Consider the following 11,861-nt stretch of genomic DNA (forward strand, 5'->3'; position numbering starts at 1 on the left):
ATTACATTTTTTACGGTTAAATTTTTTTTTTTCCCTGAAACATTGCTGGTGTTATCTCACCTATGATGTCTTTTATTCAAAACAAATAACGTATTTTAATAAGCAGACTTCTGAAGTGACAGCTTGTGGCATGACCTACAAAGGCACCAGTATAATATTTCTGCACTAATAACAGTGCTTGTGTAAGAAGTCTGTTAGCAGCTGCTGTTCAAAAACAAGTTTACATTCTCAGGAGATACAGATAACTTTTTCACACATAAGTATTATGTAATTTGTGCTGTGTTACATTTTCTTTGAAAAGGCCCTCTTTGCCTGAAACACTAGCCATGTGTATTCTTTTGTATTGTCACTTGTACATTCCCTTCCTCCTTCTGCCCAAGCCTGTGTAATCTTTTTCAAATTGTGTCAGCAGACTTAGAAAACTAATAAAAAAATATACTGTCACAGATAATTCTGTATGGTAAGAGAATGGTGAGATGATGCTTGTCAGAATTGTTTTGCCCAAGGAAAACAATTATATACAAGGAATATGGATTTTTCTGTGTGTTCTCATGAGGTGGGATCTATGGAATGTGCACAGTAATTAAATGTATTTACTGCTTTTTGTTACAGAATATGAATGAGCAGTACCTGGGAGATGTTTTTTTTGATGCCTCATTGATGATTTGGTCAATAGCATTGGCTGTGATGACTCAGATGGGCCTTTGCTCAGCATTCATTTGTACATTGTGGGTAGCATTTCCTTTACTCACTAAGCTGATGATCCACAAGGAATTCAGCCAAAAAGGTATTGGTTTTGAGGGGTGGAAATGGTATTTAAAAACTTCTACTCTTACTCTTATTTAGGCAAAAGAAACTGCAAACATTGACTTTGAATAGTCAAATTAACTAAGTCACATTTTTGTAATGAAAGAAGTGTTCTTGAACTTAAGACAGTTTGAAAGTGTGAGAAGCTTTAAAAAAATACACTGAAAAACATCCCATGTCTCAGGTTAAAAGAGCAGTATGTGGGTATATTAACAAGCGATCAAAATTTTGATGAACAGTTAAGGTTCATAAAAAATACTGTAATATTTAAGGAATGCTTGGGACAGAAAACATGTTAAAATTTTTTTTGTAATACAAGATTAATTTTGTGGTGGTTTTGAAAATTACACTAGTGTTGGCTATGCAAAATGAGATCCTTTCATATGCATATCAGGGATGAGGACCAGTATTGTGTATTGGGCCTTGCAGTGGTATTGTGGATATATCAGTAAAGCTGCGTGTTTATGTCCTTTTCAGCTTTACTTCTTTTGTCTTTTGTTTTTTCCTGTTCCCTACAGGTGCCACAATACAGTTCATTGTGATGTACATGCTGGGGATGTTTGTTCCTTATCTGTATATGCTGTATCTAAGTTGGACTGTATTTGAAATGTTTACACCTGTCATGGGACGAAGTGGTTCAGAAATTCCACCAGATATGGTGTTGGCAGGATTTATTGTTATCTTCACTATGATCCTGTCTTCGTATTTTGTAAGTAGAATTTGTAAATATTGTTTAAAACCATTAAACTTTCTCTAGAGTTTAGAATAAGAAGGTTTTTTTAATTAATACTAGAAATTAGTGATAATTTGACAATATCTTAAATGTTACTGGAAAGTTCTAGGAAATGTGTCAAAGATTCCATGTTTTGTGTTAGTCAAAGAAAGGTCATTGAAGCACTGCTTATATTGCTCTATGATGATGTAGTAAAGACTGATGTAAAATACGAAATGTAATGCTGAATTTTGAGCAGAGATTCATTTTAGGTGTAATGTATGACTGAACAATACATGTACAAACTTCAAAAAGAATACTCAGGTTTGTGGGTTTTTCTGCTGCCATAGAACCTGGAAAGATTCTGGGGCTTTTTTTTGTTGGCAGATGTTTTAAAAACAAGAAAGTTTTGAAAGCTCCAGGAAGTACTCATTTTATTCCTTTTTTATAAAATAAATCAGCTTTAAAAATCTCAGTTTTAAATACTGAGATTAAAAAAGAAGTGTCTTGTATGAGGTGGTACTTGCAATTATGTCTTTTTAATGTACCTTCAGTTCCATAATTGAATTTTAGAGTTATACAAGTAGTGCCTTATATCTTAAGTGTTGCAGTTTTATAACTGGACTGTTTTTTTTATTCTCTAGATTAACTTCATTTACCTTGTCAAAAGTACAAAAACGACGCTAATAACTTTAAGTACTGTGTTCGTAGTCACTCTGATTCTCGTTTGTAGTGGAATCTTCTTTCCTTACACTTCTGATGCAGCTAATCCAAAGCCCAAGCGAGTCTTTCTCCAGGTAAGAAGAGCTTTGCATGTTGTATTGCCTCTTTTGGTTGCAAGAGTGTTTCGGTTTTTTCAAGGCTTAATTCCCCCACCTCCTCCATCCCAGAAAGAGTAATATTCCCTTTCTTTTTTGATTTAAAAGCTCTAGTGATTATTCCTGCATTTGAAATGATGGCTAATGTTCCCCTTGTTCAATCTCAGTGTTCAGCTCCTCTGTGTCAGAAGAGCAGGGTGTTTTGGGTTTTAAGTGGGCGAATTGTGTAAGTGATGATAATTTAAAAAGTGAATGAGGTTTGAGGTGGGCTAAAACAGTCAGAGTCATCTTCTGATTGTGTTCTTATGGTATGTATCTTATCGCAGTAATTCTTGCATTTGTATTCATAAATACTCAGATATGTGTTCAGTGCATACTGAAAATGCAGTAGACCTTAAGGATTCACATGGAGGATATTTCAGAATCACCTCTACCGCTTGCACGCTCGAGGCTCCATCATCTTTCTGTGTTTGTTTTTTTTCTTCTAGCACACAAGCAGAAGATTTCATGATATAGATGGAAATGTGGTTAAAAGTGACTCTGGTATATGGATTAATGGATTTGATTATAATGGAATATCTCACATAACTCCCCATGTACCTGAAATCAATGACACCATTAGAACTCCATGCGAGGAGCAGGCTCCTTTCTGTGGCCTTCCTTGGATTCTGCCAGTGCACTTCATGTTCCGGTTGGTGTGAACTCTCCTTCACTTGAGCACTTTACTGCAAAGTATAGTGGTCGTTTATGCAATTTCACTTATGTAAGGGAAGAAAAACTAAGGATAATCTTGGTCTAAAAGTAAATAATCCTTCCTCTTAAGAAGACAAACTGCGGCCTAGGTGCTGAGTCTTCTGCTAGAGTCTCTGCAAAAGAGACTCTATGGGTCTGCTGCAGAAGCTTTAGAAGTTGATGTGTGGGAAATAGATGTAAGCACCAGTGGAGAAAAAGGTGAACGGGGGGGCCTCCTAAAGGGCAGTTCAGAGTAGGAGGATGTATGTCTGTCTCCTCCCTTTCCCAGCTGACTGCAGAGGATGTCTAGAGTAGCAGGTCTCCACAGAAGAAAACCAGCTGCTTGTGGCTATTTCTCACACCTCAAGAATCTTGTGAGCAAAAGTGTAGCCGTTTGAAGGTGAAAATATTCTCACTCATTTGTTTTGTAAATTAAGGCAGATGATGGTAATGAATGAATACACTGGTGACTGTTTTTCTAATATGCCCTTTAAATATTTGTCTGACCAGAAGCTGATTTTACTTGCCTTCTGCTAGAATCAACAGCTTTTGAATATTTCATGTAGTAGCAGCACAGTCAGCCATACTATAGAGAAACTTCTTGTCTTCTGATGTTTAGTACCTCAGGGTGTTGCATTGAGAATAACTTGAAACTTTTTTTTCTCCACAGGAAAAACTGGTATCTTCCTGCTCCAGAAATTTCGCCAAGAAGCCCAATTCAGTTTAAACTTCTGTCCAAGGAGCTGATGCCCAGGAACTCTGTGAGGTTAAGCTTTGAAGTATCTGGTGAGTGACTGAAGCTTCTGGTTTATGATCTGTGTTTATTTTTATGCCCATAATAAATCAGGCTTTGACTCCAGTACTGCAGGTTGCAGTGCTGTTCCCAAGATAGTAAGCCATGTAAGATTAGCATGAATTAATTCAGTTTCATAGCACACTAGAAGCTGTGAGTGGTGTGTTCCAGTTCTTACTTCTGGGACTGATAACATCGTCTGTCTTGAGTAAGTCTTGATTGTTTTACAGCAGGTTCTTTCTAAGAGTGCATCTTGTAGCATTTTATATGTTAGTATATATTGGACTATATTATATTAATATTGTGAAATGTCCTGTATTCCTCTGTTACATCATCATCTCATCCCGGTGCTTAGCAAAAATTGAAGTATCTTCTGTAGAGAAGACATTTTTATCATGCTTTGGAAGACATGGATAATAATACAAGGATGACATGCTGTTCTGTGGGAAAGCACATGGTTATCCCGCCTCTCCTGTTGATCATGTGGACACACATCTCTGTCCCTGCAGGCCCGAGCCACATGTCCCTGTACGTGCGGCCGCGCACAGGGTCGGCGCTGTCCCGCTGGTCTCTCGGGGATGGAATGCCGGTTGCCAGCCTGGGGGGAGACTACTTTGTGTTCTACTCCCGTGGGCTGCATGCAGCTCCCTGGCTCTTCTGGGTAGAACTGACGGTGAGTGCTGCTGGAAACCTGGAGATGCCTTGGTCCGCCCTCTTCCCACCATGGCTGCCATTTCCTATGTGAAGAATGTTATAGTAAATAAAGCTTTGCTTTATTTGATAGATCCTAATTCTGGTATCCTTCTTTTAGTATGTTGGCTTTATAGATCAGCTCCCATGTATTTTCCATGAGTAGTCTGCCAACTTGACAAACAGCCAAGGCAAAAATATTTTTCTTGTCTCCATGGTCTTTGGTCATAAGTTTGGATTTCTCCTATCTTAACCTCACAGTTCTTGAAGTTTTATCTTTACTACTGTTATTTCAGAGTTGATTTTTATTATTATGAGTAGTTACCTTTTCCCTTCCCTTGTTTCCTTGGTTTTGGGAAATTACAGAGTCCTTGGTGGAAAATTTACTGGTCTTGAAGCTGAAGAGAGTTGTCAAAGCTTTGTTCTCAAAATTCTTTTACTTTATTTTCAGTGGGACTCAAGGCTTCCAGCCTTGCAATTTCAGTGGGATTTATGATCTGCCTCCCTACCCTTCTAACTTCCAAAGGAATAACTTTTTGCAGATCTGTATGTTTTTACTACAGGTTTAACAGTGTCTTACCCGTCGAGTGAATATTACAAGTATCTTTGAAAGTTCAGGAAATCCCTTATTCTTTCCTGCACCAGGCAGTCGAAACACAAATAATCCTCAAAGGGTACTTGATAAGGCAGACTGGAGTCTCAAGGGTGACAAGCCTTGCAAGACTGATAGAGTCAAAGCTAGCCAGAAAGGGCTGTATGTCCTCAGGATTTGCAGTAAAAGGATCAGTGTAAATACTGTGTTGGAGTCCATATCTTGATTTGTCAGCAAAACAGACATACAAACATTAAAGTTGGGGCACATGGAAGCTGTGTAACACATCAGAGACACTGTGATCTAAATACCTGTTTACCAGTTAGTTTCAGATTGTACTTGTCATGTAGTCAGACTGATACGTTGAAGATAGGAAGTATTTTAACACAGAGGACAAAGAACTGCAGAATGAAGTTCGTTGCAGAGATACTGTCTGCAGGAAAGTGCATCTGAATTGTTCTCATATTGAAAAGTCATGAACAATCATAAAGACTGTGTTGTCCTTTTCTCACTTTCAGGCCCCAGAAAAGCATTCTGATGGAATAGTCTCCCTCGCCGTAGCAGCACATTACTTTTTTGGGGAAGATCAAAAGTCACCTCAACTCTATACCTTACTGGAGAGGTTTCCAAACTGGACGTTTTCTTCTGGCTGGTCCTGTACTTACGACCTTTTTGTCTTTTGACAGCAATGCTGCAGGGCTAATAGGGTTATCTCTGATGCAGGATGCTCTTGAGGCAAGCACTTCGTAACAAGATGTCAGAGACTTCAGCAAATTCTGTTTCTTTGGCAGTTTGACTATTTAAAGACTACTGCTATCTTGGGGATATAATGATACTTTTCTGTCAACATGAATGCAGTTCACCTTGGCTCTTCCACTGAAGTGGCAGTTTGGCTCGTGGGTTTCTTAAAATGAAAACTGCACTTGACAAGGTAATATTAGCATAATAAATGGTGGCAATTGTAATGGAAGGGCTTCATGGAATTTATTTTGTTGCTGTGTAAAATACAACCATACTTCACAGGTACGTGGAGTATCACCTACCAATCCTATCCGTCCTATTCAAGTCAGATCTGCAGCTAAAAGCAGCTTGTTCCTGTGGGAGCAGGGCAGAGGTGGCGAAGTCCTGAGTGTTACTTTTGTCACTGGATGAAGTCACTGAAAACTGTGATGCTCGTACAGGTTGCATTGAGTCCTTGGCAAATGCGCAATGCAGAGAAATCAATATTATGATGGAATGTTGTAATTGTTTATCCAAATTGTATGTTTCTGTTAAAAAACTTAGTTCTACCCCTTTTCCCGTCTCTTCGGTGTTACAGCATGAGTGGCTAAGTTCAACCTAACTCTACCATCTTGTGGTTTTGTTCCTGTTGGGATCTTCACTATCAGCACACGTGACTTGCTCTCTCCTATGTAAGAGTGCTAAGTTCCCACTCCTTTATGTGGATGTCTTACAGTTAATCGATTCTAAATTTTAAGTTACCTTCCAATTTATTAGAATTGGCTAATTTTGGTATCTCCTCTGGAGAGATTTTTGGTAGTGTAACGGTATTGCACTTGCTAATACATTTTACTATTTCTTAAAATAAGGTTTGCTTTCCATAAGGAAAAGTACCTAAAAGAGTAATCTTAAAAAGATGTCTAATATGTCTGGATTGCTCTTTTATTTTCACAGGATGGATTTTATAAATGACTGTGAGTGTTTTAGAGTATCTTCCAATTTTAATTGACAAGCTTTGAAATCCGAAGCTACTGACCTCTTTTTTTGTACTTACCAGGTTTTTGGGTTTTTTTAGTGCAGTGGTTAGTAGTTAAGGGTAATTTCTGAAATTCAAAGAACTCAGTGTATGTGAAGGAACTTCATGCTTTTTTCCAAATTATGTATAAAACATTTTGCTGTATCAATACCATGCTACAAATTTTAGTGGTTTTTTTCCATCTCACAAGTATTCCCTAATGTCATGCAGAGCAGATTTTGTGCAGGCATCATCATTTAGAGTAGAAATATGCTAGTGCTGGTAAGTTTGCAGAGCACATGTAAGAAAATGTGGCCATTAATTTGTGTGAGCTGTGATGGATAACAGCTCTCCAGTCAGGTATTTTTCCTTCGGATTGTTCTGTAATTGTGTGTAATAGTGGAAAGAATCAGTTTCATTGGTTGCAAGGGACATTCACAGAGTGTCAGCTCACTCATGGACTAGGGTAAGAGGTTTAATTACTGTAATCATAATGAACTGGCCATAAGTATCTTAAAACCCATGGGTTTATACATAATGTGCATTAATCATCACTCATTTGATGGTATCTGATTTGAAACTACACTCCCTATGTTAAAGTGCTATTAGTGATTTGAAAATCAGAGTTATGAACTAAAAGTCCTGTGTCTTGAATCTCAACGAATGTGTTGTACTGTACTCTAGTTGATGCACAGCTAGTTAACTAAAGCTGCACTGATACTTGCCATCTTCCTCAGTTTTGATTTTTGTGTTTTGCCTCTGATTTAATGCTTTGAAAGTGCTGTGTGAAGAATTCATACTGGGAGCCAAAAATATAAAAATGTGTGTTGGCAATTTCTGAAACTTTAAGTGAAGCAATAACTTCAGTCTCAGGATTTAATCCTTGTTAAATAATTTAATTATGAGGTATGTCTGGTGTGTTGCAAATTTCTGTCTTTGTAAATAAAAGCAAAACTTGATTGGTGAAACCTGATTTTTAGCATGATTAAAGGTATATTTGAGTTGTTTTCATTCATTGCAGTAATGTTTTATTTGAGCATGGAGTAGAAATACTGCTAAGAGGTGCTGGGTTAGACAGCTCGTGTTAGAGCTGTGTGGAAGATAAGCTTGGCCGAAGAACACAAAAATCATCTGAGTTGAGAAAAGTTTAAATGGGCGTCCTGGCTGGTTTCCTGGAAAGGAAGGTGGTTTTTGAAATAAGATGTGATACAGAGGAGTCACTGATAGCTAAGCTAAGTAATCTTTGCAAAATTGATGGTTGAGACCAGATTTATTGTTGATCACAGAGAGAAAAACAGGATAGAAAAATTTGCTGTTTATGTCCATCTGCTTCCCCATTCAAGTACAAGCAGATTAGTCTTTTGCTACTATGGGTTGTTCTTTCTCATAAAAAAGCATTGTGTGTCTTACTCTTTGAAGTGTATAAAATGCAAGCAGCTGGTAACTTTAAGGATACAAGGGCATAGAGTAGAAAAATTACTTACTCTTAGTGGAGGCAGTAAACAGTTGATTAGAATCACCCTGTGCTCATCAGAAACAATTTACATCCACAGCAGTTTCTAAATTGCTTTCTTCTTCTCTTCTTCCCTGGTTTTGATGGCTTTGAGAATCTACTGTTCTCTATTAAAATACATACTTCTGAAGCTCTCTGAGTACTAAGCACTTCATCAGTTTAAGCAAAGGAGGCCTCTACTTGTTGTGGTTATACAATGTAGTGCATTATTATAGTGTGTCACCATACCTTCAAGATCACCTGTCAAGTAGAAGTATGCATTTGAAGAAAGTGTTGGAATAGGTGCAATGAACAGGAAAATTTCAGCTATCATACACAAACTGACATCAGACTGTTGAGCTGAGTGGGGCTGTTCTGTGCTAGTAAGACCTGTCTTTAAATGTCTGTCAATCTTAGTTGGATTGCAGTCCTCCTGGAAAAACACTAATCAAATAGACAAGATCTAACAAGTCTATACAGAGCTAGTTGTAGCAGGTGCGACATAGCTGAAGAACATTTTGTCTGCATGGCAAAGCTGTTCCATACTCTTCTCCCTTGAGGGCAAAACCTAATCTGACTTCTGATAATTATCTGGAAGAGGCCTGCAGGATGACCCATCTTAGAACTTGGTATGTGGTCTTGGTAGAGAATGGGAAGAAGACATGTGAGTTCAGTAAACCTGCATTCTGTGGTTAGTGTCAACTTATGTAGCTGTGCCTTCCATTTTGAAGACAAAATATGCATTCTCAACCTTCATGAAAATCCCTTCCAGTCTTAGAAGATAAACTGATCCTAGAAATTAGCCAGGGTTCCCTGGAAGTTCACTGCAGAAGAGGGTCTGTTGGGCTGCAGCACTGTATGGTTCTGTCAAAGCTGTTGGGTGCAGCTTGAGAACAGGCTAAGCATTAAAGGAGAGTCTTGAGCAGGAAGTACAAACCAGATTAGGGAGATCTAGACACTGCTGTCTGTATTTCAAGCAGGATGTCAAGCATGTGGTCCTTAGCAAATGTTTCAGAAATCTGAAAGAATCAGTCTTAAAAACAAGCAGAAATTTATCTAAAAAGGAACAGTTATTTCAACCTGTTCTGAGAATAGAACAAATAGAAGCTTTAAAGCCAGTAACTATACAGGTGAATTTGAGCAACCATCTTAGAAAGGTGCCCATGCACAATTTATTTGGGGATGTTCTTTTCAGGGGAGGGGTGGTGGTTTGCTCTATTTGGGTGGTTTTGGTTTGTTTAGAGGTTTTTGTTTTGTATTATTTGGGATTCATTCTTCTGTGTTGGCGGGTTTTGGGGGGCTTGGAATTTTTTGGATAGAAGACAGTAATTTGAATAAATTTAGGAAAGACTAGTTGGGGGCCATGTGTCTGCTGTGTAGTAACTTCAGGCTCCAGCTGTGGACTTGTGAAGTCGTCTCTCAATGCTCTCTCAGTAAGCATGCCCAAGGAGTTTCCTATTTCAGGGGCCAGGTGATAAATAGAACACTCAACAAGTTTGTATCTCTCTTTTCTGTGCCTAAACACTAGGAAGACTTAGGCCACTCACTCTATGCTGCTATTCCTGTCACTGCCTACTAGAGTACTTCAACAGTCTTCAGCTCTAGGAAAGGAAATAAGCTGAGACAGTAAGTTGTTTTTCCCTCCTTCCTTCAGTTGAAGCCAGCTTACCACCCTCAGCAAGTTACCAGTCATCTTTTATAATGTCACAGCTTCTCCCGAGTTTATTATGAAAAGGACCTCTTTGTACAGGTTCTGGTTAGATTATGAATTCAGGTATTTCTGCTTACTTAGCAGTGTCTCTCTAACCTGTAGCTTACAGACACTTCAGCTCTAAAACCCTCTGGTTTCTTTGGCCTAAAACACGGTGAGGAAAAACTAGCTTACTTGGCTTGACAAAAGTGATTGTGAAAAGTTATCTTCAGAAATGTGACTTGCTTCAAGCAGTTTTGCAAGTATACCCAATGTGAAAGGATCTGTTAAATTGGTAGCAAGGAATATAAAGTATTGTTGCTGTTTTTCTGAGACAATTAGTTTTGCACAGGATGAGAAACAGATAAGAAAACTTGATGATACACAAATTGTTGTGAGGGAGGAAATCTGACATCAGCCAGTTTTAGTGAGCTGGATACACAAAGTGAGAACAGTGTCAACATGTTGGAATTCCATAAAAAGATGCAGATTCTCAACTGGTTAAGTGGCCCATTTTTTCTATCTTCAGTTTAATAGTGGAGATTTGTAGATGACTAAACCTTTTGTGGTGAGTTAACCCTGGTTGGCTGGTGGGTACCTAGCAAACTGCTCTCTGACATCCTCCCCACAGCAGACCAGAAGAAAATAGGATGAGAAAATTAATGGGTTGAGACAGGAACATCACTCACTGGTACCCACAACAGGTGAAACAAACTGGCATTGGGAAAATTAATTTGTTATCAATTAAAATAGAAATATGATAACAATTAAAACACTTTACCCCAACCTCCCCTTCCTTCCCAGATTCACTCTTCTACCTTCTCTCCCACAGTGGTGTAGAAGGACTGGAGATGGTCAGTTAAGGGTCAGGTCATGGTCAGTCTGTAACATTTCTTCTCTGCTTCCTTCCTCTCCTCACTATTGCCCTACTCCAGAACGGAGTCCCCTCCATGGGATACAGTCTCTCATAAACTGCTTCAAAGGGGATCCTCGTCTTGCTGGGATGGTCCTTCAGAAAGAGACTGTTCCAGCATGGATCCCCTGTGGGCCACAGTTCCTGCCAGAAACCTGCTCTTGCATGGGCTCTTCAGGCTACAAGCTTCCTTCAGGGCTCCTCCATCCACCAGCTTAGTGTGGGCACTCCAAGGCTGCCACTGTGGGAATCTGCTCCAGTGTGCTCCACACTGGGTTGCAGGTGGAGAGGCTCCTTCCCTATCGTCTAAAAGGACTGAGCTGTTGAGCAGTACCACACCAGTAAGATGCTAATAGCAAGACTGTCAGTGTATCCTTTAATGTGTGTGTTTATGTGTACAGAGTCACAGGCTGCAGGGAATCCCAGTTCCAGTGCCTGGACTGCCTCCTCCTGCTCCTCGGTATCGCTGCAGGACTGTTCCTCACTCATCTCCCACAGGAGCCTTTATTTATACACTTTACAGAGAGGAGGTACCAGCTTGCCTGACAGGCTTCCCTGAGTCTGTTGGAACTGGCTCTGTCTGACACAGCCCTCCTTGCTACCACAACCTTGCCACCTAAACCCAGCACACCTCTTTTCACAGCAGCAGCTGGATGTAACTTCAAAGATTCACTAATAAGGTAAAGGTTTGATTCTTCATCCTGTAAAAAACAAGCCATGTGAGTATAAAAAACAATCCTCATCAGGTGGTTTCTTTGAGAACTTTGTCTCTCTAAGATGGCCTACCTGGATGGCTTGAAGTCAGAAATAGTTCTTTTTCACAGGAGTAACTTCAAGTAAAGTTGAATACATTTGTCTTTTAATTACAAGTATAACAGCAGTGAAAT

At 39.2% G+C, this 11,861-nt stretch overlaps 1 protein-coding gene across 2 annotated transcripts in view; it reads left to right on the top strand.

Annotated features, from left to right (window-relative positions):
- Positions 1-7,890, top strand: part of ERMP1 (endoplasmic reticulum metallopeptidase 1) — a 34,262-nt gene extending 26,372 nt beyond the window's left edge. For both annotated transcript variants that reach the window (XM_048292741.1, XM_048292740.1), the window contains exons 9-15: positions 613-787; positions 1,326-1,516; positions 2,164-2,316; positions 2,826-3,028; positions 3,740-3,855; positions 4,372-4,535; positions 5,663-7,890. In XM_048292741.1, coding sequence (XP_048148698.1) covers positions 613-787; positions 1,326-1,516; positions 2,164-2,316; positions 2,826-3,028; positions 3,740-3,855; positions 4,372-4,535; positions 5,663-5,827 — 1,167 coding nt within the window. In that variant the 3' untranslated portion in view covers positions 5,828-7,890. The remainder of the gene's footprint in view (positions 1-612; positions 788-1,325; positions 1,517-2,163; positions 2,317-2,825; positions 3,029-3,739; positions 3,856-4,371; positions 4,536-5,662) is intronic.
- The last annotated feature ends 3,971 nt before the right edge of the window (positions 7,891-11,861 follow it).

This window comes from Corvus hawaiiensis, chromosome Z, assembly GCF_020740725.1.
Source record: "Corvus hawaiiensis isolate bCorHaw1 chromosome Z, bCorHaw1.pri.cur, whole genome shotgun sequence".
Classification (NCBI taxonomy): Eukaryota; Metazoa; Chordata; class Aves; order Passeriformes; family Corvidae; genus Corvus; species Corvus hawaiiensis.